Raw genomic sequence first — 27,814 nt, forward strand, 5'->3', positions numbered from 1 at the left:
ACTCGGATTCCCTGCAGTTTGATGCCCTGCACTTGTGCACACTCTCCAACAAAATTTGAATGTCGTCGTCATCAATATTGTCGAGATCACATCTTGAGTACGTAAAAGTTGGAGAACCATCAAGCGCTGTTTGTGTTGGTAAAAACGCCCACGCTAACGCTAACATTAACTAACATCCCTTTTGCTCATGCGTGCTTGACTAGGTGTGGATGTTAACATGTTTCTTCGGCGAAACAGGATGGGCAAGATCTGTGGGCTGGCCGGATGATGTTTCGAGCGGCATGCGTTTTTGGCACATCTTAAGTTAGAAGATACATCCAAGTACAAATACGTGCAATCTGTAATGTATGTATGTGCATGTCACACAAAGCTGAAGAGAACAAAGGTCTTTACCTAACAGACTTCATAATCCTGGGCAAATATGCATGCGGTTCTGCATCACCCATGTTTCTGTAACCTCAGTTCTTGACGCTTCCCTATCGAATTGGCTGCCATTCATAGGTAATCAGCGGGAAGAATAGAACCCCATGGTCTGACGATCGACCGATTAGTTAAAAAAACAACACAGGCGGCCCCACAGAGGTGACATGCCGCTGGGTGGACCAATTTAAGGGGTCAAATCATCACGCTTGCAAAGACGAAACAGAACCCACACAGCCTCACTCTCAAATCCGGCCCAAAGACATAATCACAAAACCTGAGGGCAAGGCGTCAATACATTGTATGCAGATACATACCATGGCTCGCAGGGCCAATGGTTTGGCGAGAACCTTGGAGTGGAAAGAAATTAACAACATTGTACACTTTTTCGTCCACAAAACTTTCTGGCGAAGTATTCTCCTTCTTCATCCCTTTCGCGACAACGTGAAAATGGGGGAAATTGCATTTTCCATTTGGTCAAAAAAAATTTTAAAAAAAATTAAAAAATTTTGGTGCCGAACCAAACCTAAAAATCAATTGTAATGTGTTTCTGGGCTGAGAGTAGTGCACTGCATGTTGCTATCGATATCGGAGGGCTTAACGCTAAGAGGGAAATCTTTCCCACCCTATAGACCTAACAGTACTATGCTAATATTGGTGATCAATCGCCGGGCTTTACACTAAGTACCGAATGGTGGATCCAGAACGTGTAGCAATCATTTGACATGTCGTACCTATGTCGTATTGAAAAACAAACGCCTCCAGACACCCCGGAAAATAGCTGGTGCCAAAAGTTCTCCTTCGCACTCGATTAACGAATGGAGGCATTTGTGCGCGCGGTTTGCAATTTTTGAAACTATGAACTTCCTGGCCCGTTATTAATCCTAATTAAAACTTCCGTCTTCCACCAAAAAGCAATGCAAAGCCCTACCCAAAATGCCAAGGTTTTCTAACAGGTACCGGCAAGCTTTTTCCGTGAGAAGAAATTAACCCCGAAAAAGGGTAAAAAAATAGCTTGAGCCCAGGCCTGGATGTTGTTGGTTCATGCAATGGAGCTTGAAGGAACTAGCTAACTAGCCTGTCAAGGGTTGAAGTGCTACCTATCTGACATTACTATGTAATAGCTACATTGAAACCGGCCTGATGTCATATATTCGATCTCAAAGCGCTCTCGGAGATCGTACCGATTGCAACAAGATATATTTTAACTCTGAACGACAATTAGATGGGACTGAATGCGTACTTTTCTGCAAGCCTCCTAAGTACTGTACTTACTATCAGCTATTTGCTACCCCTTGAATTGAAACCCACCAAACCTCGCTCGACTGTTGGCTGCTGCTGCTGTGCCTTCGGCATACATACAGTCGATCGATTCTCCGAACGACATGCAACATAGTTTTTAGCTAGCCGATATGCCGACATGCCGATAGTCCGGCCGAACATATATGTAAATGATACCAGCATGTTAATACCAATATTTCTTTAATTCATGCAAAATGGGTACGTTCGTGTCTATTCGCTTTATAGATACTAAATGGGTGTTTCATTTTGCGACATCCCACATTACGTCGGCGGCTCTCTTCTCGGCTCTCGGCTCTCCGTCTCTCGTCGCTCATTTGCGTAACCGCCTTTTATAATAGGATTTCTAGAGAATCGCGTCAGTATCTGCTTCCGTGATATTTAGGATGTATAGATCTTTTGAATAGCCATTGCGTACGTACCATGGCTTCCTTCTCATCTATCTCCTCATCCTCTCCGAAGTATCTACTTGGTGCGCCGTATACACCGTGCCCTACCTGCCCCCAACCTTATATAAATATTCCCGTGTCGGCAGCTTAGGTGGCTGAGTGACTAGTTGGCTGTTTGCATTAATATCTTCGATAGCCGCTTGCTGATTCGGAGGTTGAATAACATCTTCTATGATACTGAACTGGATAACAGTCGTCGAGCTTAGAGGCTCGTTTTTAAAATACTCAATCTTGGCAGGGGTATTACTTCGTCCACGGTCCGTATCTTTGTTAAAAATAGTGCTGACTCCTTTCTTTGGGATAGAGGCGACGAGGCTCCTTAATCTTCGCAGTGGCGATTTCGACCTTGCGAGTATCTGGTTCTGGCTCGGCTTCTTCCCGTGCTTGTTGGCCCTGTTGTCGGCGTGGTCGAGAGACCCCCTTCGGGAAATATGATTGATCGAGATTGGATATTGAAGCGAGATTAATTTCCGGCTTAGGTTTAGGTAGAAGCTCCTCGGCGGCCTTGAGATCAATCTGCGGGTTCTAAAGTAATTCTTCGACCGGCTCGAGGTTAGTTGGCGACTTAGGCTTAGAGAACATCTTCGACAGCCTTGAGCGTCAAGACCGACCCTCCGCCTTGGACATTATTCAAGCAGTCGACATTAGCCACAAACTTATTGACTTCGTCAGCTTCCCGTGTCGGCGCTCCGTCTTGGCTTACAGGTGAATCTTGGTTTTTGGCTGTGGTGGCTTGGAGTTGCGCTTAGATGTCTTCTCTAATAATGCATTCTTGCTCTTCCGTAAGTTCTTCGACGCCGTATAATTCCTCGTCATCGGATCGTACTGACTGTCTTGCGGGGTTTTCAGAGCCTCCCAGTACTAAGATGTGTTAGTCATCTTGTAGAAATAATATCATTAAATTACACTTCCCTTAAAAAAAACACAATCTCACTCAGGGACATAATGTATTCATTAAATCCATAGGAGCTAGCACCTGAGAGACACTCCAGGCCGTCTACAAGAGACCCTGGATCTGTATTGTCATCAAGATAAAAGGGTTCTTGCAACTTCATGGCCCGGTTGGATTACGGGGGAACATCTCTCGTAGAATCCTCCGTTATTGAGAATATACCCCATCCGTCGTCCGAATCGATCATACTTCGGAAGATCGGCTGGACGACGGTAAAGAGGGAAAACGAGAGGAGAAGGGACGAACTCAAGTTCGAGTTTAGGTAGTTTCATTGCGGGTCCTTTGTCACCTTGATCTTAGTCTTTTTGGGGTCCTTTATATTTTGACAAGTATTTAAGCAGCAGCATTTGGAGCTTAACGGGCGTCTCTGTCTTTTCTCGTTGATGTCGATGACGATGACCTTCCAGTCGGTCTCACCTTCGTCAAGGAGAGCCATGATGCCGAGGACTTTGACTTGCTTAACCTGGCCGGTGTAGCCGACGTTCTCACCGATTTCGCAGACGTCAAGCATTCAAACTCGCACTCGCACGCAAGCCAGAAGGTGGAAAGGGAAATGGTCTTCGAATAGTGGTTTCGTTCTTTGGTGTCTAGACCCGATCTAGAAGCAACAAAAGAGGTAGAAATTAGCATGTTGGTAATAATATCATTATCCACCGAGGAGCGGTTATTCATTATTTTTGTCCAGAGTAAAAAGAAGAAAAGGAGACCCTGCGAAGCTGTTAAGTAATAAGAAATCAAGGAAGAAAGAGTATTTCGGCGCGAGAGCGACTTTGAATTCGAATGACAAAGGACATATGAGCTTGTTCCACCAGGGCTTTGAGTTTTCCACCGGTACCTCATCATCACCGTCAAAATTGAAGGAAGCATATTCATATTCTGGCTCACCGGAGTTAGGCTCCACGTTGGGATTGATATTAGATGGTCTCTGGAGTTCTTCAATCCGTTCTGGTTCGATGATCTCTTCTTGTCCTCGGATGCTACTTCTATTTCGGCATACGGGTCAATAAAATTTGGACCGCTTTCTGAGGGCTCAAGATCAATATTGTCAAGGGCATGGGCCAGTCCAACTCCTCCAAAACTCGGGAGCTCGAAAATATCCTCACCATTCCCTCCCTCTTCTATATCCTGCTCCTTCTCTTCCTCAAATCTAGCCTGATCGAGATTCTGCTCATCCTGTTGACTGCTAGCATCCGACAATCTTAGGGTCTGAGGGTCACCACCCTCTTGATTCCCTCCATTTTCTGCGTCTCCCTCGTCTATTATCCTAATATTAAGAGCCTGGGGAATCACAATAGGTTTAGGAACAAAGGGGTTGTCCTGCATCTGTGTCTTGAATAAGTGTTTTTGGCCGTCGTATTTTACCACCGCTGGAAGACACGGGCCATAGCTAGGGTTGAGGATCCAATGGCCGTGAATAGCATAAACTTAGATCGCATGATAAAGATTTTGATAGTACAAATTTTCGTAGACTTTCGTAATGTCGTGTTGAAGTCCGGAAGGTTTCCCTGTGAGAGGAGTTTTCCTCGTGAGGATTGAAAACCACATGGTAGAACCATGAGTTTCGCATGGCAGAGTTATTTTGAACACACGTCTTGCCCAGTGATATAATACTGTAAACCTCAGAATAACTATTACAACGCAGGATGTGGGTATACCATGTGGTAATTTTATCGTGACTATTGCCATGAAGACTGAAGACGGCGCGCCACGACAATGTCGGGTACTATCTTCAAATACCAGTCTATCATAGTCCTGGTATTATTCGTATCAGTAGTAAAGCCATGGATGCCCAGATCACATTTCCTAGTGACGGGGGGAAGACAACTCGAGTTCAAACGTTTGAGCAATTATATACAAATGGGACGGAGAAATATCTCGGAACTCTTACTCACACAAATAAATGTATTGACATCTGGACGCCAGTAAATGTAAGTCATTGTTCTTTTCAAGTTTTATCTAAGTGAATTTTATACTAAACTTTCTGTTGTAATAGAAGCCAGTAAGTATATACGTAAAAACGAACCCGTATAGGTCGATCAGTCCACTAAAGATTCCTATCCTCAGTGTATCGACGCTCAGCACGAATCAGGCATCCGCCAGGCCGCCGATATGCATATATGTCCGACGAGCTGATAAAATACAGCTTCACTGAAGGTCCCACGTCCTTCATACTCTTCTTTTACAATGGCACAAATTGTAAAGGGCTTACCCCAAAACCCGGTGCGAAAGGGCAAGATGCCCTGTTTAATAAACGATTAAACGCGCCGCATGCAGTGTATGATTTATCTGGACTGTTGGGGACGACATTGAAGAAGCCGAGGAAAGTCCAAAGTTTTTATTGCGACGGATACACCGCGGTATTTGTATAAGGCTGCGAAGGGGAAATTTTTGATGAATATTGCCGATTCAACTTCAGTCGATTGTGAGATTTGAAACATATCAAGAAGGCGAAGTTATTTTATCGGCGGCCGTGTATCTAAACCATATCCTATATCTCTGAGCGAATCGCCTCTATCAGGAAGTCTAATGCTAAATTAATTAATCTAAACGTGAAAGCTGCCGGCTCTTTGTCTTTGAGCCCCTCCATGTCGCTCTTTATAATCCCTTGCGCTTTCAACCCTCGCAAGACCTGCTCCTGTCGCCATGCCGCCATTTCCTTCCGGCCTGCCTCCAAAACTTGCTAACACAACCGGATTATCTGCAGTCAACGCATCCATAGAGCTCAGTTCTGCCTCCGAGAACCATCGCTTAAAATACACCCATCTCAATGGGATGAGTGCACATATCAAAATAGGGAATCCGACGGCGGCAACCGTTTGTGAGATCGCAACACATATGGCGACGGATGTCAGTTGGAGGAAGATATAGAGTGCGATTTTCTTCGAAGGGACTTTGCGGAGTGGATCATCTTGAGGGCGGAATCGACTCTCGCTAAGCAGGTGGACGACTTTGTGGGTTATCCCATTACCTTCGATCGAGCCCCACTGGAGGATTTGTTAATTTCCTATCTATTTTGATAGAATGATCTGGGAAAGCTTACTCCAACTGTCAGGAAAACACCAGCAAAGATTGTTCGCGGCATAGTTCCCAAAACTACAAGTAATGGTCTAGACATCGTTCCAAACAGCAGTAACGCCATTGCAACGTGCGTAACTCTTTGTTCGACGACTTTCAATATCCGCACTTTCGGTCGTCGGATTTCCTCGCCTTCAACGTCTTCGGTTCTGATAACTTGTAGGTCGGTTTGATAGACACACAGAGAATCGGTGTGGACGGGTGCTTGCGGAACGAGGCCATTGGGGAGGGGAATTCCGATGACGGCGGAAACAAATGAGGTGCATCCGAGGAGGAAGAAGTCCCAGTGGAAACCGCCGGGTTTCTTTAATGGATATTGCTTGGCTTGAGCTGTTAAGCTGCTGACGTTCTATATCGAAGCTGTTAAAACATTGCAAAATTAATGAATGTAGGGATGGGCGCCTTTACGTGGTCGTAGTAGAATAGCAAGGTTATAAGAAACCCAAAGGGCATGGAAGCGAATACCCATTTAACATTAAGGTTCCAGAAATCGATCTAGGATGTATTATGTTAGCGAATGTCAAGGGTGGTGTGGGATAGAAAACCTACCACCCAATCTCGATCAGTGGAAGGTTTGAAGGCCTGAGTTATTGGGAGCAGCTGAACATGCGTATCCTTCAAAGTTCCAGGTATATGACAGAAGCCGACCCAGAATACTGTTGCGATCTTCGTATGTAGAATTCATATTAGTCAATATTTCAATATAGACATCCGGGGGCCCCTTACAGGGTATGCATAGTCTGCGACGAATCCTCGAACTGTCGGATTGAAGAAAAGACCGGTACCAAATTTCTCTAGAGTATAGACGGACCCGAAATAGAGCATCGCAACAACAATGCCCATAAAGCCCCCGGATGTATTTTCATCGAACTCGGCGACTAGTTCCTCGACACCCTTGACTTTTAAAAAAAACATTAATTTTTATCAACAATTGTAGGAGTACTATTCGAGTAACCGTACTAAGATATATGATTCCGACATACATTCCGAAAGTCTCGCTTGAGAAATCCGTCACATATCGCATATAATCGCAAAGATTGGTGATTGCTGTTAGCCAATGGAAAATGGCTGTCCAGATTCCGGTCCAAGCCATAAATTGCGGGTATATCGTCGCATCGTAGGGAGTTATGATTTTGTAGATAGTGTAATTGAATAGGGAAATAAGACCTGGTGCACGTTAATTCGGCCTCAAGGAGTCGACACCAAGTGAAATTTAGAGGAAGTTTGTGGAGGGTGTACCTGTTACTCTGGTTATGATCAAACATTAGTAATAGAACAGAGTAAGCATATAAAATGTCGACGGATAATACCAACCCAACGATTGTGAGAGGCTGCGCACTAAACAGGCCAAATACACCAGCCGCCAGTGCTGAGGCTAACAATCCTTCGTTGATACCATAGAAGTGACCCGTCCTCCGGTACATATCAAGGGTATAAGCTAATGCCGGTAGCAAGCTATAAAAAATTTAGCCATCATCCTCATCACACGTCAAAAAAAAAATAAAATTGGTGTAACCAACTTGACGAAATATATGCGAATCGTGCTCGCGACAGCCCTATACGTAAAGGCATCCGTGAAATCGCTCGGATAGTACGGTAACCGCCGTTTGATATCGTGATACACTCCTCGGAAGGGGCGCAGAGGCCTGTACTTCCGCCATCCTCGCGCCCCGACGTAAGTGTATGGATTCCTTGGCTCGTAGACACCCTCGTGGGTCTTCTTGTGGGTTATTTGATTGTTGTCGTTGCCATCGCCCTCTTCATTTCCACCTGTGCCTGCTCCATTGGCGATGTGTGCATGCGCATGGTTCTCCGATTTTCTCGAAACCGTCTTCTTGATCAGGTCTGGGTCAGCGGCGTTTGAATGTAAAGACTCAATCGAAATGGCATCGTCGTTTGCGGCAGTCGACGAGCCAGCGGTGTGTCGTTGACGGAACTTCTGGAGTTCTGATTCCATATTGCTGAGTCTTCGTTCCCTTCCACCGAAAAAACCAGGCAACGCGCGAAGAGGAAAACAAACAAGACACCAGAAAACTTTCTAAAACATCGCAATTGAGTTAAAATAGGCGGATACTCGAGCCTATCGCACTTTGAAGCCCTTCGCTGTGGATCGGGGGGAAAAAAAGTTGGAGATGGCAATTACTATCGATCCCGCGCCGTAGCAATGGTGAAATCGGTCGCAGAACGCCGCCATCGGGCTTGAGCTTTTCGTGTTCGAGCAGAAGCCGATCCTAACGAGCTCTGAATAGTCTAATCCCAAAGTGGTAAGGGCTGGAGCCAATCAAAAGAGTATCTCGGAGAAGCCTCGGGCGAATTAGTTGCACGACATTGCATTGTATGCGGTGGGTATGAATCGAAACCTGAAGCTGGATCTTATATTTCATCCATCTGGCAGGACATATCTTATCAGGTTGTTTCTATCTACATGGTCAAATCCCTCAATCATCGGTAACGCTCTCTGTATAAACTGTCATGATGTCCGCAATCTTGCCCGCAGCAACAGCCTTTAGCGCCTTGTGAGCATTGCATTCGGTGTCGTAGAAATTCATGTCCTCCAAACTTGGAAAAACAGTGATTGCGAAAAGGTTGAAGCCTTTGCTTCTGGGGTCATCTTTCGCGATAGTTTTCCCGGCGCTGACAGAGAGGATATATGGTTTGCCGTCCTAAAAGGCATCTGTTAGCATTTGGCAGACGACATGGATATATGCTAACGTGGAAACTGGTAGATACCTTCAAAGCGTTTTGCTTGACAGTTTTGTATTGTTCGAGAATGACATCCTGGTCGGTTTCGTTTGGGATCTTGAACAAAGTTACTCGCTTGATGGGGCTCATGGTTTACGTGTGCTAAGGGGTTATCAACGGGTATAAAAACCGAAAGGGTGAAATCAGATTGATATATGGACGAAAACTGTATGCCGAAGTTCGAAACTGGCCGATTCAATCTCAGTGGTATAGTAAAGTTTACAAAGTAGTTCCCCAGATTTTGTTTTGTAATGTTTTCGAGTAGACGTCAACGTTAACGTCAGCTCCGGCAGAGAAGTGCGATAGTATGCTACGAAAGGTCTTAGATCTAAATAAGCAGCTCGCAAATCCAAAGCCTTTTTATACTTGTGGCTACTACATGTTGGAAGAATTCCGCTTTTCACCAAGCGCAACTTAATCAATTGAGTGAATCACGGCTACCTTCGGCAGCACTCGTCGAGCTCAGTTTGCTTTATACTCAACACGAAATTTGCAACAAATCGTGCAAATACAACTCATTCTCGATACTTAATTGCGGCTGCGGCTGCGGCTGCCTTTAGAGTATGGAAGAGGTAAGATAAAGGAGAGAGTTTTCTATATACACGGGCCTAGGGTGTTAGAATCGAGCTTGTATCAATCGGGGGCCTCATATGTTGTGGTTGTGGGAGAGTAATTGTGACCGGAAGAATTCTACAGGTACAGGTACATGTACAGTCCTAGAGGACACTAATACTAGGTAGTCTTCCTAAAGGCGAATCTGGTATCTACAAAAGAGAAATATGCATATCGGTATGCTATTAAGTCCCTAGGGCCCTTTTATAGCACATTCATTCGATACGCTAACCAGTCTTGAGGCTAACCAAGGTTTTAAAGCTGTAAACTTCCTAGATTGGCCAATGCCTAGATCCTAGGTATTTGGTATGAAGAATGCTAAGCAAGATTGGAAGTTTCCAGTTTCACATTCATGATCTAATCTCGACCTTGCGTTCACACCTAGGTTCTTAACTAGTCTTTGGTAAATAATTGTGTAGCGCGTATACGCGTAATCGCCGCTTGGTTTGTAGCATAAAGGTGATACCAAATTCGAGACGTCCTTACTCGGTTGATATGTGGTGAGCGAGGCCAGCGAACAATGATGTCACAAAAAACCCTATATCAATCTTAACACATTTTTTGATCTAGAGTGTTTTTCGGGGTTTGCTTGTAGAACTTCAATATCTCCTATATCACCATTATAATACCCCCTATAGGCCCAATCATACCTTACGAAAGTAAACATGCCAATTTTCATTCCTCAAAACCGTCATCTTGAAGAGCATGCAGCCAAAATTAGTGAGCTAGCCACGTCTATCCAAACGGGAGAGCTATACCAAGACGTGGTATTAATGCGTCTCTTTCCATCTCTTCAGAGCAATATGTCCCCCTAGAATCGCGAGTTAACGTTCCTGTTGAAGCAATTACTTAGCATTAGCGCGTTTCTCCGCAATTACGTAGATGGGCCTGTAGAATATCCTGTTAAAGTAGAGGCACGAAATATGGGCTTTGTACTCTCTAAAGAAACTTGTTTATCTGCTCAAAACTTCTCTGCGGAGGAGGCGACAATGCTGGTTCTGACTGTACAGTCTTCGCCAACCGCGACATGTCCACAAACGTTCATTAGCCTCACCTTTACACTGCCCTCACTGGTTCGGGATACCCGACTAATGAATATTCACGGTGATGCTGATTATGATATTCAATTTATATTTTCCTATCTGCCTTATCTCGAAGAGGCGTCCGGTCCCGTCCTTGAAGTTAGTGTAGTGGTGGTTCAGAGACGAGATGTTGAGGAGGATGGCAAGGGCACGAGGTAGTTTTGAGGATATGGCACTAGAGATCGTGAGGGGCCCAACGAAGGATTTTGACGAAGCTGGAGAGTGCTGGGTGATTTCATTTAGTTTTGATATAAGATTTGCTCGACATATGCCTTTCCTGGTCGGCGTCGTGTCTTGAGTTGTCGGTACTTGGATGGATGATGATTTTTGTGTTGACCTTGCCTATTTGTGTTATTTCCTGTTTCGAAATTACCCCCTTTTTTGGTCCTTTGTTGCCCCGGTTCGACTCGGGTTCGGTCGTGTTCGAAGTATCTCGAATATTAAGAAATCAGATCTCGTTGAGTGGACAGGTAAATAAAAAAAATAACAAGGAAATCGGGCTTATGAGGAGCTTTTCATTGAGTCTAGAAACTTCCAAACAACTGTGTATTTCTTGGTTGTTTGTCGTTCATTAGTGATTAGCTATTAGGAGATTATGAGGTTGCATCTGTCCGCTCTCTGCGGTCGCTAAAGCAGGCGCGATCTGGCGTAGGCCCAACCGAGACAAAAGTGCACAATTCACAACGACGCACGCGTTAACTCTCACGAAAGAATAATTGATATATAAAGTCAAAGATGCAGATGTATAATTTATATATCCTTCTCCAAGGATTCATTTCATTGCCATTAAAATTAATTTCGTATAGACTTCCCAAGGGGAAAAAAGTCCTCAAAGTATGAACAAATGCCAGCCAAATGAGAGACAAGAAGTCCAAAAAAGATGAAAGGGTATATTTATGTACATGAAATTGTGAATAAAGGTGTTCGATTGAATGTCCCTTTCAAGCATGCACTAGGTGTATGTGCTTTTAGACCAATTCCCGTATAGTGATCAAGTGGTATCATGAAATTATGTGAGAAAGGAAAAAAACATTATCCGGTTGAACGTTGCGGAGGAGTTAATGTTGACTTAAGCAACAATGGCCATGATGGCGGCGATTGCACCTGCCAATGCGAAGCCAGAGGCAGGGAGGATGGAGCCAGCACCACTTCCGGGTCCGAGAGACTCGGTTGGAGCAGTGGTTGGGTATTCGGGAGTGCCACCAGTAGTGGTGGTGGCATTTCCTGGGAGGCTTGGAGTGTATGTTGGAACAGAGCCGCTGTCAGTTGTAGTGGCATTGCTGGGAGGAGTTGGCACAAGAGTAGTTGGATAACCAGTTGGTGCGCAGTCGGTACCAACAACGGTTTCAGTGACCCAGACGGTCTCTAAATATAACATTAGTGATCTGGCCAATTTGGGATATCATACAATATACGTACCCTGAGCGGCAGCAAGGGCAGCGAAGGAAAGGATGATGGCGGTGAATCGCATTTTGATAGATTTTTGAGTATTAAAGTTGAAGATTAACAACGGTGATTGATAGGCGGATCGTTGATAGGCGAATCGTTGATCGATACTGAGAGAATGACGAAGTCTTAGGAAAGAACGATTGTTTTCCTTTAGGGGGGGCTTGAGATTTAAAGCGATTGACTGGAGGCTAAATGCTCTCTTGGTTGTAATTCAAAGAGTGAGTATGTATGAGTTGAAGGATGAGAATATCTGTTGAACCATGTGCGGGAGGGCGATTGTTAAATACAGTTCTCGGAGCAAGCGCTGTTTCTTTGTTCCATAGCAAGAAATAGTCTTGTTCAGCGTGCCAGATGATTGCATACCGCACTTTTCTTCTTTCTGATCGCGACCGCCATAATGAATGGTTTGTGATATAACTCCGTGCTGCGACGTACAACAAACCCTTGTTCGAATTGCTTGTTGTTTTTTTGCCAAGGTCCACCCCATCGTTTGCAGCCAATGACATATAGGCGCTATACTTTTTTGGGGGGTTAGGAGAAGGTTCTGTCTATCGGGAAAACTGGGCCTATCAGAGCTTTTTTCGACTCGACTGACGCAGCCGATTCCAAGTTGTGGTCACTGAGGTGGCTTGAAAGGAAGAGTGATCTGCGAACAAGAATTTTCCAAGTTTCGATCTTGTTGACAGGCTTGTTCGGAATCATGTCCTTGATCCTCTTGTTTGATAACTTGGACAGATTATCCTAAAGATAGCCTTTTGCCCCAGGCTAGGATGAACGGAACTGACGTCGAAACCACAACATCTTTTCATTTTCGTGGCAAAGGTGATAGGCGTCAACAAGTCCCATGTCGTGCGTGCAGTCGACAGGAGCCATCATGCTAGCACAGTTGTTTTCTGTGCTATGATCCACAATTGCAACCGGCTGCTTTTGGTGTGGATTAGGCATAGCGAAAGAGACCTGTGCTCTTGTTTGACTTTATCCCCATGTGCTTGCGGTAATTGGCGAGCTTAAGTGATCATGGTCAAAGAGCCCCGTGGTGGAGAGGAAATTGGTTACTGAGTGCTATTATGTAGATCTCCTGATTCTTGCGTATCGCTGGATACTAACTGCGCAGTGCATAGCTGCACTCGATATTCTTTAGATCTTCGATAGTTCGATATACAAAGATTTTAAAGTACTCCTGTCCGACAAAGGACTTTACAACCCGAAAATTATCCGCATCGATGAGAAGAGATCAGTTCCTGCCACCCATGAAGATGCTTATCCTTTAAGATTTTTGTGGGCTATAGTCGCGGTTCTCTGATTCCCTTCTACTTTCAGCGGTCGGGCATTCCTGCTAGCCGTTGACGGCCGCTACGTAGCACGTATGCTAAGGCCAGGGGACGAGGCGATTCCGATATAAGAGCTGGAAGACTGAAAGAAACTACCCCATACTCGTGACCCTCAAAGCAATATTGTAGGAAGCCAAGTTTTCTTCCCCCTTTGACAAACAGCTTGAAATGAGCTTATCTGCTAGATGGCATCTGGGGTTTAGCCAAATGAACCGAATCGCGATCAATGCAGGTACCAATTTCATAAAATTTCTGTATTCCGACAACTAGCGGTCATGGCGCCTATAAACACTCATTTTGACACTTAACAGTCCCTCTTAAGACCATGCTTATTAAGTTTAATTTTTTTTTTTGGTGGAAATGACTTTGGATCCCGCCAGCGACACTATTCTTGGTACCGTTTGGCACCTTTTGGCTAAATGGTGTTTGATCATGAACTGTGCAAGCGGAGATGAAGGAACCGGGTTGGCCTTGCGTATTGTTGCATGCAGAGGAAAGATGAGCCGACGGATTGCATGGTTTTGTGTGGACTTCGACTCACTTTTTCCGTCTGTGGACTACCTGACTGAATGGTTCCATCACTGTGGAGAGCCTATCAAGGAGCATTCGGAAGTGAATTCATGAAATCTTTGCATTATCTCGGCGATTCCGTACTACATATATACACAAGAGGGGGCATCGTACAGTGCCTTCAGTGGACTGAGAAGCTTAATTAAACCATTATGCTTTCTGAACTTACATACATTTCAACAGGTCGATCTGTAGCGAAAAAGATATATATATATCACGAGAGCAGTTACAATTTAGATATCTATGTATACTGATAGGAGACTCGGTATAAGAGAATTGGGATAGATGTAATGCTCTCCTTCCTATATACAAAATTAATATGGTAGTTAACATGGAAGTATTGACAAATATCACAGTCTACACGCGTAAATGTTATTCGTGCTTCATATCTGGTGGCCAGTTGGTGTTAATTAATGTGGCTATTATTCGTGGAGGCTGTGTATCTAGGATGGTGACGAACCATAAGGCCTAATTTACATGCATGAACAGAACAACGCACGGTTTGCAACAGTATTAATATTTTTCTGGTTTAATAAGGAACCGCTTCGAAGTACTCTCGAGACCGTCCCGAAGGCGTCCAATTGTAGGATGTGGTGGCCAGTATCAAATTGTCAGATGCTTCGAGCCAACCTGAAACCGAGTACACGGAGGTTCTGCAGGTTAAATCGTAGCCGCTAAGTGCACAGCCTACCGACGAAAAGTTAGACCGCTTGGGAGTTGCATAGACGATTAGATCAGCCTCTGCCGCTTCCGGTGTGGTAAAGAAAAGCACGCGGGTCAGGCTCGTGGAGGGCTAAACGGCATTGCTTAGCTTCGTTCTCTATTCGGTACGGGATAATTTTAGTTCTTCGTTATCTGAGTTCAAATCGAATTCTAGGGCGTTGCTGTTTACGAAAGTTGGGCAAATGGGATCGGAAGGAGAGCCACCATTAGCTATACCGAGATATTCGCCTGGATGGCCGCTACCATTGCCTCTGAGTTGGAAAGAAATCTAGGCTGCGGTGGCAGTTGCAGTCCCAGATGTTGATGTTTCTGTCGAAGCCAGCGTCGTGGTGGTTATTGCGCTTTCGATGGAAAGCCCTGTAATTCCGGCTGTCGAAGTAGCGACGGCCTTTGTAGCCGTATACGTAACCGTAATAGTCATAGCAGGGATGGCGAAGCTAGCTAAGCAATTGCACGCGCTGGTAAAACTTGCGGAGTCTTCACAGTGATCATTGTACGGCTCAGGGACGGCAGTCTCAGTGGCGGCTGCCGATGTGAGACGAGTAGTAAGGTTTGCGGTAGTTGTTCCGAGAACGGTGGTTTGTACTGTTACCGTTACTGTTGCTGCTGGCCAGTCTGTGTCTGTCGATGTCTCTGTAGAGACAATTTCAAATTCGATAGCGGTTGTCCCTATAGTTGTGGTTGTGGTTACTGTTCCGAATATACGACATCAGCGGCTGCGTAACGATTGCTGAAGTAGATTGCAGCGAGCTTAGGTGGGCTTAATTAATATTCCTGGCCAATTTACGAGACAGGTACGTTTTCCTAGAAGCGTGTGCGAAAAGCAAAAAGGTCTTCATGATAGCTAATGGTCGCGAATTGATCATTCTACTTTTGCAACACTCCATAGGCAGTTGAATATTTTCTCGGGTTTAGAAGGGCGGTTTGAGAATCATTAAGAACTACGGCAGGCGTTCGCGGGCCTGTATATATGAAGATCTAAGTGAATATTCAGCTAGACGGGACCAACCTCGGCCTCAAGCGCCTCCCACGGATGGCGGGTCATTACGGTGTTCGCTTCCATAAGTCCATGTATATCAATAACAAAAGGCATCTTGAGATACGGTGCTACCTTTGCATTTGTTGATGCTCTCTACAAAGTACAGTATATGACGGGATTTAGTGCCATGGCCATGGGTAGCTTAAATTTATGTTCAAAGTAAGTTTAGAGCTCCTCACAACCTTAAACTCTATTTAAGGTCTTCTATATCACGTATTGTCTCGGAAAGGCAATATATATGCATTGGCGAACGTGCCAGCTCACAACGGCTCGCCCGGTCTCGAGGCTAGCGGCTCACAGTGGGCCGAAAGCCTCAGCTCGATGTCGTCGCTTAGGACTAAGGATTCCGATCATCGCCCCGCGTCCTGCGGATATTCCGAATCTCGATAACCACTGATCTCTTTCTCTCCTCTATGGGAGACTACTGTTCCTGCAGAGGGCGCAGTTAGATACCAAGTAACCCTGACTCTATTACATTAGCGTAACTGACTCAAGACTGCGATATCTCTATTTGATTCCCGACTTCGGCTAGCCTCATGCTTCGTGACTGAGCCTCTTTCACTAATCGAAGGGACTCATAGGATAGGGGGTCTTAGCATAGCTATATCCTTGCCCTCAGATTGATCATTTGATAACGCATAGCTAGATGCAGACTGAACAGTTTCTATTGGTCCATTTCTATGGAGTCCAGCCCGCCAAAATCTAATGAACTGAATGATGGGATTTTTTTTAGAACGAGGTTGGATTTACTGCGAATGCAGGGCCTAGGGTTTAGTTCGAATACCGGTTAACGAGTCTAGAGAATATCACAACGAACCGGCCCTTGTTTCACCGAAAGCTTTGTACACTTTGGGATACTGAAAAAGGCGAACTAAATGAATTTTGGCCTCAGCTGAGCAGGTGCATCAGTATAGCAAACCTAAACTTGGAAACTAGTCTGATCTATTGGATTCAACGGGTGCTCCTTGATTGTTTGAGAACTGAGACTTAATATATACATACTTGTAGCACTATAGACATCGGTTCCTAGGGTGGTCGTAGCCTCGACTCCAGGGTGTTCGCTCTACATTGACGTCAGAACATACATGCATACCACACGGCCGGATAGCGGAACATTGGGGGTGGGGGGGCACATGCGACCCGAAAATGAGACAGGGTAAGGAGTAATATTTTGTTACGTGTCACGATAGGTGCTCTGTAAAAACGAAGTGGGTGTTAGAAATTCTTGCACTATACGTAGACCAGAGACTAAAAGATGGTACCATAATAGGAGGTACTGGTGCTCCTTCTCCCTGTAGAATTGGAGTAAGTTGTTGGTTAACATTGTAATACGGTAGTTCAGCGAAACCCACATCTTCTCTATGGTAGGGACATATATCAATTGCCTCGAAGGACCCAATTCTTGCGAAAGATATGCCGCACATTCCTAAATGAGAATGTACATATACTTCGCTTCTAGCGACTTCGAAACTCTTGAGGTCTCTGAGATTAGATTTATCGCCGTATCTATTCTTCTCGTACGCAATCCTACGTTACAATTATCAGAAACTTTCAGCAGAGATGTCATCGTTTTTCTACTAGTACACTTACCCCTACACGGGTATATTGGTATAGTATAAAGTTTCTTGTTGGTGTTCCAGATGATGCACACAAAGTGGCATACGGCCTAACTCTGGTAGGTGGCCAATACTGTCCAGATTTTGGAAATTTGTTTTATAAGATGGATTAGTATAATAGCTGTAGCGCTAGAGGTTACACTTCAAACCTTAAAGCAGAATTAGGCACGCGCATGCCTATCTGTCCTCTGTTTTACTTCCTTTCATGATACGTAGCTACATAGTCCTACGGTTTTCTTAGTATAAACAGCATAGACCAAAATTTTCCATACAGAACATGAACAGTTGCCCATATCGTATGGGATGAGAGCCGGTATGTACATACTTAAGCAAGATGCTTTCTGAACTTAGTCAACGTGTTACCACATTTACCGTAACAACGAAAGTGGTACAGAGACTAAAGCAAGTATGCATATATTTACTACTTTATTCATCTGACGAAAATACTTTGGCAATTAGACATCAAATGAGATCCCATGGGGCCAGATATATGTATTCGTAAGCTGCCTTGGATTATATGAAAGTACCAGAAAGGAACTGGTGAGAAACTAACAAAAAACTAGCGAAGAACTATCAAAGGACCAGCCAAGAACTAGCGAGAAACCTGCCACTAACCTGTTGTCTATTAAACCGAGAACCTGCATGGAACTGGCTGGGAGCTGTGAACAGCCTTAGCACGAAACCTGCGCAACACAAATTGCCACACAAATCACAACACAAAGAATTTGGCCTTGGGCTAGTTTCGCGGCCAGCAGCCAAGACCTACTTTTAAAGGCAGCGAAATTAAAGATATTACCACGCAACAACACAAGAATTTCAATGGCTGGTTTTCCAGACTAACGCTAGATCTAATTTTATAGAACCTAGTGAAGTTTGACTATACAGTAAGGCCTCCTCTCCTTTCTTTGCTGGCAGCTGGTTTACAAAATATGGAATGGAGGGGTGAAAGGCGCTAGCAAATATTTTGCTATGCTTTACGGGATAGAGTTTGAGAGCTTCGAAGACCTTAATGCAGTCGACTTGGCTAACATAGTATTCTTTAGATGTGAATGTCTCTTCGCCGATTTGGGCAGCTTCTTTAAGCGTACTATTTAGATTAGTTGGGTCTGCTCCGCATACCCTTGTCTAATCATAGCTTATGCCGGTCAGGCCGCATACATCTCTCGTAATGAAGGAGCATACTCGAATCCGTTCTTCAACATAGTACAACCAGGTACCTTATGGTCAAGTCTGATCCTTTCAGTACTTGCTGCTATTGTTGCGTCCCAGGCCACAATAACGGCTACATTCCAGTTATTAACTCAAATTATGGCACTAAACTACTTCCCCAAGCTCAAAGTTATCCACACTAGCATAAAGATCCATGGGCAAGTTTATATTCATTTCGCGAACTGGTTATTGATGATTGATTGTGTCATAGTCACTGCAGTTTGTAACAACGTAAGTAACTTATGTAGGTTTGGGCTGGCAATTAGTTAACCCCGTAAACGACAAGCCTAGGCAGGCGTACGGTGTTTGCGTTTTCCTTGTAACACCCATCACGACCTGCTTAGTTAGTATGGTTGCTATCGTTGTCTGGCGCATCATCCTTATTGTGACACCCGTTTTCTTCATCTTTGCTTGCCTTGACGGACTTTTCTTGTCCGCAGCACTTACTAAAGTCCCTACTGGTGTTTGGTTCACTCTGTTAGTCGCAGCTGTTCTTGCATTGGTTATGCTTCTCTGGCGATTCGGAAAGCATAGACAATGGTCCGCTGAGAGGGACATGCAAATCCATGATATTGCGGTGGAAATAGGTGGTTGCAGTGTTCTGTTGCATTTTTGTTCTTAACGCATCTTGGCATTCTTGTTCTATAAATCATGTTACTGACGTTCTTTCCGCTAAACTTTCCTTTGTCGAACAGCTTTCCCTTTGTCCAACTAATTTCCTTTGTTATTCTAAGATCGCATCTTTGTCTTGTCATTTATATATATATATTATTATTCTCAGTCTCTCAGGTCTTTTTCTGCCTACACGTCCTATTCTCTGCATACTTCCTGCGTATAGCTGATGGGGCAGCCAGATTGCTGCTTGGCTCCCAGAGCCTACATGTTCACTTCCTCACAATATCATGATATGACTTTCCAAATTCCATTTAGAGAATCCTAGGAGAACTAGCAAAGAATGGAATTTCGAGAAATACTTGCATCCATGTTAACATCTCTATCTTAACTTTCCCAGGCTAAGCTAAGCAGACAACCATATTGAGACCCGTCCCACGGTGCTCCATGATCCTAACCACAGAACAACGCATTGCCGAGACTTTAACGATATCTGGGAGAAGCCTAATCTCATCGCCTGTTAGGACCCACCGTGATGCAACTCGCGGGAGCTTCATGGGTTTCATATTTATTCGGAGACCACCTTCGATTCTAAGAGTAGCCCTAATTTAGACGCAAGGCAGACTGCCCTTTTCATCGGAGACACGGTGAATTTCTGCAAATTTTGTCCGAACATTTAGCCACCCGGTCCTTGGCTCCACCGCGTTTTGTGGTAATTTAGCCTTTGATCCATGGTTTACATAGTAGACTTAGCCCTGAACCATGTAATACCAATACCTATTCCCCGCGGGAAAGTGAACCGATGAACATGCTAGCGGGGTATTACTAAGGCCATTGTAATATTGAAGGTTTGCCCTTGGCAGAATATTGGATTTCTCTGTTCCGAAAAAAAAGTTCTCAAATGCGTAGTTGAGGATATTGGTGGCTAGAACCTCGCCGAAAGCCCCTAAATACGATAACTTAGATACACGGAGTACTAAGCTTCAGCGGAACAGTTTTTTGATGTTCCGTGGTTCGATTGAGCATATGTACTCCTTATCTAGGCGCTCCTTGTCTCATGGATGGAGAGGGTATAAATAAGCAGTGAGAATCACCGTGACATGTTTTCTGTTCAAATTGAAAATCCTAAGAATCGATATATATACCATCGTGAATATATATACTGCCCCTTTCTCGAACTTAATCTCTACAAAATAGAAGTTTCTATATTTCGCAACTTAGGCGCTTTCCATCCGACAACATGCTTTCGACTGGTATTGTGTTACTTGCATCGGCCGCGGCTGTTGCGGCGCAGTGCCAACTGCCAACGTCATACAAGTGGTCATCCACTGGAGCTCTAGCTCAACCCAAGAATGGATGGGCATCTCTCAAGGACTTCACCTACGTCCCTTATAACGGCAAGCATCTCGTTTACGGAACCTATTACGGAACATCGTACGGATCCATGAACTTTGGCACCTTCTCAAGTTGGAGCGATATGGGATCTGTCAGCCAGAACGCGATGTCCGCGGCCGCCGTTGCGCCCACGTTGTTCTACTTCGCGCCCAAGAGCATTTGGGTCCTCGCCTATCAATGGGGAGCCACCGCGTTCTCCTACAAGACATCAGGCGATCCCACCAATCCTAATGGGTGGTCGTCTGCGCAACCACTATTCAGTGGAACTATTTCGGACTCCAGCACTGGCCCCATCGATCAAACTCTCATTGGTGACAGTCAGAACATGTATCTGTTCTTTGCGGGAGACAATGGCAAGATCTACCGTGCTAGCATGCCAATCGGAAACTTCCCAGGCAATTTCGGCAGCGCATCAACTATCATTATGAGCGATACTACAGCCAATTTGTTCGAGGCAGTGCAAGTTTATACGCTTAAGGGATTGAACAAATATCTCATGATTGTTGAAGCAATGGGTGCCAACGGAAGATATTTCCGTTCTTTCACAGCTACTAGTTTGTCTGGTACTTGGACAGCACAGGCAGCTACTGAGAGCAATCCGTTCGCCGGCAAGGCTAACAGCGGTGCGACTTGGACCAACGACATTAGCCACGGAGATTTGGTTCGTACCACTGCCGACCAGACCTTCACAGTTGACCCATGCAACCTCCAGCTTCTCTACCAAGGACGAAACCCGAACGACAATGGAGGCGGAGATTACAACAAGTTGCCCTATCGCCCAGGCTTGTTGACGTTGCTGAACCCGGGAACCAACACCGGCGGCACAACCACCACGACTACGAGAACAACCACAGCAGCTCAGACGACCATAGGATCTGGAAGTTGCTCACCTCTTTACGGTCAATGTGGTGGAGATGGGTTTACAGGACCAAAGTGCTGCTCTGTAGGAACTTGTGAGTATCAATCCTTTTGAATACCCTTTAGAAGTTGGGTAAAAATTAAAATATTTCGAACAAATTCGCTAACATCCATTGTAGGCAAGTTTAGCAATCAATGGTACTCGCAGTGCCTGAACTAAGTCTGCAGAGGAACTATGTTGGGCAACGGATATCGATGTACATAAAGTGGTGTAAGTTGTAAAGTTATGTAAATATGTGAAACCTGTATGTTGACGTGTCTTTGGAATATCATATATATTTTTTAGTCTCTTATATTCTAAGGCAAGGATATTATGTCCTATCCATTTACCATATGAACTAAAATTACGATTTCATAACTTAATGACCTGGTATTTCTCATTCTAAGGACGCTTGATCAAACCTAAAAACTAGATGGCGAACTCATAGATGCATCGGATTACGAGACGATGGATCCGGGAAGAAGGGATAATCCTTTGGCGAGATTATTAACTATAGAAGACAATTTATAATTTAGACATGGTAGGGCTAGTATCGATGGCAAGGTTACCAATATAGTGTGTAGTAAGCCTCCTATTGGAATTCGGGAACTCGTGATACCATTACGCTGCTAAGTGCGTACATATAACCACGTTTATGTAGCTGGCCGCCCTGCATATCTGGTATCCCAGCTTTACCGAGGCATCCTATAGCAATGTGATATCTATCACCCCGCTTTTATCTTCCTCGCCAGTTCAAAATCCGGTTAGTCGATTAGGATTCGACGAAGCGAGAAGCTAGGAAACTGGGGAAAATACTCCCAGTAACGGGGTGCCCGGGCATTAGCCTAAATGACTGGTATTTTAAAACGTATCGGACGGCCCTCTATGCCTAAAGTAGTCAGAGTTTTTCACATTCTTCACTGCCAAGAGTTTAAAAATGATACGTCTCTACACCTCTTTCTTCCGATTTGAAAAACATGGATTCCTGTTTTATAACATGTACAGAAGTCGATCCCCTAAGAGCTTGGAGTCTGCCTTGCCGCTTAGTCAGAACAGAAATCCCCGATGACAATAACTAACATTATTATTATACACCGTATGTTCGGATTAATGGGCTTCTTGCTTCCTAAAATCCATCGATCTCTTAACTTTTCGAACGTTTTACGGATTCGAAACGCGACGCGACCAATTACATTTTCACGTTTTAGTGTGAACTTACTCCTGTATCGTGAGATTGTCTATCATGATATGGAGATATGGGGCCGGACTAAAGAATTCATGTCCTGACAGCGTTATAAAATGTTAATCATATAGGGGATGAAGAAAATTTTGTCAAGGGCGGGCTGGGAAACTTCGAAGACAAGGGGTAGACTTGGCGTATATATAAAGCTCGGGAAGGAAGGTCCTTTTAGTTTCTGGATGTATGAAATTGAAAACCAACTGGAAACAGCAGCTCAAACTTCCTTCCATCGATCTATCCTGTTGTATCTGATATCCATTTCAAGTTAGCTAGAGCCATCATGTTTGGTGTTAATCGAACAATCTTCCTGACAGCGAGTCTAGTCCGCGGGGCTTCGCTGCAAAGTGTCACAGGCTGGGGGTCGAATCCATCTAATATTCAAGTGAGTATTTGCGTCCCAGGTCAATTGGCCAACAAGCTACCTGTCGTCGTCGCCGTAAGATAGATCAATCAAATATTGTAGTCGTGATTTATGTCAACAGCTTTGCTAATTGTCGCTCTAGTTACACGGCTGTGGAGGCAATGGCCAACAAATGCACTCCAGCTCTCGTTTCCAGACATACGCCGACTAATACGGATTCATCGTTATATATACCCAAGCAGCAACAGTAACCAAGGAATGGCATGTTGGGACAACCATAGCCCGCAGAGTCTGACTCACAATGGCGGTGGTGGCACCCAAGGAATTGTCCAACAAGTCTAATACACTCTGAATAAATACAACGGTGATACAAACCGAATTTATGTAGTCGGGTTCTCATCGGGCGCCATGATGACAAATAATCTTGCTGCTACATACCCAGATGTTTTTGAAGCTGAAGCGCTGTTTGCTAGTGTGCCCGCTGGGCGGTGCTAGTGGTTCAAACCCGTTGAACTCGAATACCTCCTGCCCGAATGCGGGAGTCACTAAATCAGCTCAAGATCGGGGAAATTATGCACGGAACGCATATTCTGGGTATAATGGCCGTCGAACTCGCATGCAAATCTGGCACGGTGCTTCTGACAACCTTGTTCTTCCTCAACTTCTGCAAGAGGAACTGAAGCAATGGAGTAATGTTCTCGGAGTTTCCTTGACGAGTACCAACTCCAATAACCCAGAAAGCGGGCATACTCAATACCTTTACGGTGATGGGAAGCAATTGGTGGGCTATCTCACCGCAGGTCTAGGCCATGGTGCTGTTCCTTATCATGAGTCGATGGTTCTTAGCTTCTTTGGCGTGCTTCCAACACCAGCTATTTCAACCATCACGGCCACTAGAACTACGACGGTAATCACGACTTCCGCTCCAATGACAACCCCAAGAACTACGCCGGTGATAACTACCACGACACCTAGAAATTCTGGCGGATCTCAGAGTATGTGGGGACAATGTGGTGGTATAGGTTGGACTGGATTTACAGCTTGCAGCCCCTCTGCAGCATGTTCAACTTTGAGCCCTTACTACGCACAATGTTTGTAGCTTGATTACTTAAGTACCCAGGCAGGTAAGCAGTTAATCAAACTGATTAGGTTTGTTCTGGCGGTGTATCTAATTGCACAAAGAAATATTTGTATTATTGCACTTCCTTGTTAACATTGGTTGTATTACCATTTTTAGATAGTGATGTCTACTTAGTTGTCTCAATGAATTTAAACGTTTGTGCGTCTCCCCACAACCGAGGAATAATATCTGCTCCTGGCCTCGGAACCGGTCATCCAGGCGACTGGGTATGAGAGATCGCAACACAAGATCCAAGGGAGCCTCGAACCCACAACGATAATGCAATGCAAAGCAGCCGAGTGTCCATGCCTCCGAGTATAAGATATTTGCCAGCTAGAATCCACCCTATAAGCCACCTTATAAACCACCTTATAAACCACCTCATGGTAGCAAATTTCGCCTACTAGATCTTTAAATCTGTTCCCTAATTGCATTAGTATCGTATAATTATAATTTCTGCATCGTAGTGATGGATATCCAGCTTTAAATTTACAATGAGGACTTACGCTTCTCCGTGTCGCACCGGAAATCGGGAATTCACGAGGTGAAGCCACAGCATCGTCTCCATATATTCAGAAGGGCCCTCAATCATTCAATACTCGGATCCTCTTCTCCATTGATGCATCTCGATCTCCAAGAGGCATTAGTCACCTCTCAGTCCCGGGTATCCCCGAAACATCCGCCCTTAAGTCCTCAGAATAAAAGCCAAGGGTCGGTAAAGTCTGAGAACTATTGGGCGAAAGTGAGGTATTTTGCTTTGTCTATCTATACTCATAGAATATTGTGTATATTTCGATGTTTCAGTAGCGCGTAAACCCTAGCCATTACTGTTAATTTATCTGGGTTATGTACAACTTTCTGGACTTTACCACACTCGACTGCCGTCCAAGACTATAGTGATATATACAAGAGAGCTAAAAGGGAAATCTTTTTCGATTTTTGGTGCTGTGGTGGACAGCAGCTCAAGAACGCCATTTCCCCGTACCGAAATAGAAAGAAACAAAACAATCGAACGTAAAATGTAAAAAAGCCTATCTAAGATGCAAAATGGTATCTAGAACGCTATGCCGCCGGAAAAGTGCAGTTAAATGCTGGGAATCATTAGAACAAAAAAAAGAAAGGGAAAGGAAAATAACTGAATAAAGCATTACCGGGCTCGTTAAGCCCAACTAAGACCGGGTAGATGGCTCGGAGACGACATGGGAATAAAGAAGGGCGGCGAAACTGCAAAGCGGTTGGAACTAAGATTAGTGAGACAAAGATTCATTGCTTTTCTCTCTTTCCAGATCCTTTTCTTCATCTCTCGACCTATGTGAACTTGTGGCGCTTGGTCGCCGGAATGTATCTAGCGGGATGAAGTTGCTAAAACTTAAGCGCTTCCCGTTCCCTCCCTTGTCTTTTGATCTGTGGGCCCCTTCGGCCTCAACTTTCTTTCGGATATCCTTGTCGATGGGGGCACTAATATCGTTCCGTACATTCCTTCTCCAGTAATCATCCCAATCAACTGGTTCAACGGAAAGCCTGTCTCTATTAGAAGAATTTATTGAGTCGTAGTTCCACTCTCGCTTTACTGTACGTGGCGATTCTGGGGTGGAAGGTCTGTCTGTGCTGTAAAGGTAGCCAGTGTTGGCAATATACGACTCAGAGCTTGAGTTCGAGAATACTCTGTTCGCGGTGGTAAATGTACTATTTTTGGTTGCACTATCCGTAACTTCCGGCTGACTATGAGCAAGTTCGTTGACAGTGACTAGCGACCGGTTGAAAATTCCCCAGAAGGAGAAATGTCGGGCTAAAATTGGTTTTATAGAAGACGCAGAGGCGCATAGTATGGCGACATCCACTTCTATAACAGACCAGATGATAGGTAGAGTAGAAGAGTCTATTGCGACGGGTTCGCATTAGTCACCGAAGAACCGATAACACACTCTAAATTTGACTTACAAGTGATATCGAAGTGCTTCAACCCATCCAAGTTAATGAAGCGCACAATAGAGGCGATACAAGCACTTGATTCTTGGTTAGCAAGATATGTATAACGCAATCCCACAGCTAGGTGGCATATATAGCAAGAACTTACAAAGTAGCAAGAGTGACTAAACTTGCGATCGCTAACTTTTCTCGCCTCGACATCTTCAGGTTCCATATCATCGGTATCGGTGCCGTCGCCAAAATAACATCCGTGGTAACATTAATGCCAGCCATCGTCTGAAGGAACACCATCAAGTTGATGCACTTAGCATCCTTAATTGTCCAATCCCAACTAGCCTCTATCGGTTTGCAGTGAAAGACAACGACGAACAGTGTCACGAGAAAAGATGCCACGAGAGTGAACCCGACACCGTAAAGAAAATATCTGAACCATTTCACTGGAAAAACTCTGATGTAAAGTGTTACGACGGAACACTTAACAAGGTTCAAAGAGAAGGAATAGAGCAGACCGGCCCCGTTATTTAAGATCTATAATCTGTCAGATCTGTAGAACGTACGCAAGTAAAGCATGTAATATGTACTATGAATACCAACTTGCACTTACTTTTGCAAATAGAGCAATGTTTTCTTTCAGACCTTCTATATCGGCAAGGTTTTGATTCCAGATATGGTGTCCAAGTCCGAGTCGGATGGCTAATTGGGTGCGAAAATAAGTATAAATTCATTGAACTATAAGATGGGAGGTGCATACAGTATATGATAATGCTAGAACAAGCAAGAGATACCAACTAAATATAAGGAATTAGTTTGATCGCACGGATAAAAAACCTCAAGTCAAAAGGTAGTAGGGCGTTAGAACTAAACATACTGTTGCAACAACCATCAAGGCTAGATATGACAATCCATTAGCGAATCGAGTCTTTCAAGTGTGAGTAAAATTTGAACAAAACAGAACCTACCATCGTCCATTTGGAACCTACTCGCCAGGCCAACTCTTGCGTATATCCTCGCGGCCATGAATAACACAATCAAGCCCATGAGTACCGAGTTGACAATAATTATAAGGTTAACATGGTTGCTCTTATCGTCGAAGTCGATCTCTGAAAGATCGGGAAGCTTGTATCCAAAACTTTCGGCGGCCGTTCCATTGATAACATCGTCCATATTGTTTTCCCTCTCCTCGGGCGAAAAATTTTCGATATCGATATTGAATGATAGTTTTGGGTCGTTCAGATTCCACCGGTCATTTACCACATTCTCTCCATTGTCGAATTCCGAGGCCGTTCCTTGTACTCGAAGCCGATCGTACTATAAAATAAAAATCGCTTCCTCCACAACGTATTCCAGATATTGAAGCGAAAGAAAGCAGCAGTAACACCTTTTAGACCAGATCAAACCCCTCAAAAAAGAAGAAAGCTTAGCAAACAATTATGCTGGAGAAGCTAGCAGATTATATTAAAAACGAGGATAAACGAACAAGTGGATCTCGAATTCTTCGACGTGGGTCCCTTAGAGCTAATAACACAACTCCACGGAACGCCCTTTAGGAAAAGGCAAATAACCTACTAGTAGGATTAAAGACCTTACCCTATATGATTATTATCAATTCAGGTCTGGAGTCGAATTTACCCAGTCCCTTCTGACTCTGTTACACTACCGGTCCATAATGGAGCGCGGGACATCTGCTAAGG

General features: G+C 44.4%; 7 protein-coding genes across 7 annotated transcripts; 1 reads left to right on the plus strand and 6 right to left on the minus strand.

Moving 5' to 3' along the window:
• Nucleotides 1–2,032: 2,032 nt before the first annotated feature.
• DFL_008052 (uncharacterized protein) lies at nt 2,033–4,443 on the minus strand (the record flags this gene model as incomplete). Its single annotated transcript, XM_067637731.1, has 6 exons — nt 2,033–2,065; nt 2,142–2,216; nt 2,273–2,684; nt 2,872–3,029; nt 3,538–3,718; nt 3,956–4,443. 6 exons carry the CDS (start codon nt 4,441–4,443, stop codon nt 2,033–2,035), a joined length of 1,347 nt encoding a protein of 448 aa, XP_067485690.1.
• Nucleotides 4,444–5,663: 1,220 nt separating this feature from the next.
• On the minus strand, nt 5,664–8,152 carry DFL_008053 (uncharacterized protein; the record flags this gene model as incomplete). Its single annotated transcript, XM_067637732.1, has 9 exons — nt 5,664–6,104; nt 6,161–6,544; nt 6,604–6,690; nt 6,745–6,861; nt 6,922–7,094; nt 7,156–7,362; nt 7,435–7,442; nt 7,510–7,650; nt 7,716–8,152. The coding sequence occupies 9 exons, from the start codon at nt 8,150–8,152 to the stop codon at nt 5,664–5,666; spliced, it is 1,995 nt and encodes a 664-aa protein (XP_067485691.1).
• Nucleotides 8,153–8,633: 481 nt separating this feature from the next.
• DFL_008054 (uncharacterized protein) lies at nt 8,634–9,027 on the minus strand (the record flags this gene model as incomplete). The annotated part of the gene is made up of 2 exons (XM_067637733.1): nt 8,634–8,858; nt 8,926–9,027. 2 exons carry the CDS (start codon nt 9,025–9,027, stop codon nt 8,634–8,636), a joined length of 327 nt encoding a protein of 108 aa, XP_067485692.1.
• Nucleotides 9,028–11,700: 2,673 nt separating this feature from the next.
• Nucleotides 11,701–12,102, minus strand: DFL_008055 (uncharacterized protein; the record flags this gene model as incomplete). The annotated part of the gene is made up of 2 exons (XM_067637734.1): nt 11,701–11,996; nt 12,051–12,102. 2 exons carry the CDS (start codon nt 12,100–12,102, stop codon nt 11,701–11,703), a joined length of 348 nt encoding a protein of 115 aa, XP_067485693.1.
• Nucleotides 12,103–14,972: 2,870 nt separating this feature from the next.
• DFL_008056 (uncharacterized protein) lies at nt 14,973–15,570 on the minus strand (the record flags this gene model as incomplete). The annotated part of the gene is made up of 2 exons (XM_067637735.1): nt 14,973–15,373; nt 15,492–15,570. The coding sequence occupies 2 exons, from the start codon at nt 15,568–15,570 to the stop codon at nt 14,973–14,975; spliced, it is 480 nt and encodes a 159-aa protein (XP_067485694.1).
• Nucleotides 15,571–20,420: 4,850 nt separating this feature from the next.
• Nucleotides 20,421–21,653, plus strand: DFL_008057 (uncharacterized protein; the record flags this gene model as incomplete). The annotated part of the gene is made up of 2 exons (XM_067637736.1): nt 20,421–21,528; nt 21,613–21,653. 2 exons carry the CDS (start codon nt 20,421–20,423, stop codon nt 21,651–21,653), a joined length of 1,149 nt encoding a protein of 382 aa, XP_067485695.1.
• A 3,788-nt stretch (nt 21,654–25,441) lies between these two features.
• DFL_008058 (uncharacterized protein) lies at nt 25,442–27,287 on the minus strand (the record flags this gene model as incomplete). Its single annotated transcript, XM_067637737.1, has 7 exons — nt 25,442–26,073; nt 26,136–26,200; nt 26,272–26,651; nt 26,728–26,816; nt 26,875–26,911; nt 26,992–27,011; nt 27,083–27,287. 7 exons carry the CDS (start codon nt 27,285–27,287, stop codon nt 25,442–25,444), a joined length of 1,428 nt encoding a protein of 475 aa, XP_067485696.1.
• Between the last annotated feature and the right edge of the window lie 527 nt (nt 27,288–27,814).

The sequence above is a fragment of the Arthrobotrys flagrans genome (genome assembly GCF_004000055.1).
Source record: "Arthrobotrys flagrans strain CBS H-5679 chromosome Unknown unitig_1, whole genome shotgun sequence".
Lineage (NCBI taxonomy): Eukaryota > Fungi > Ascomycota > Orbiliomycetes > Orbiliales > Orbiliaceae > Arthrobotrys > Arthrobotrys flagrans.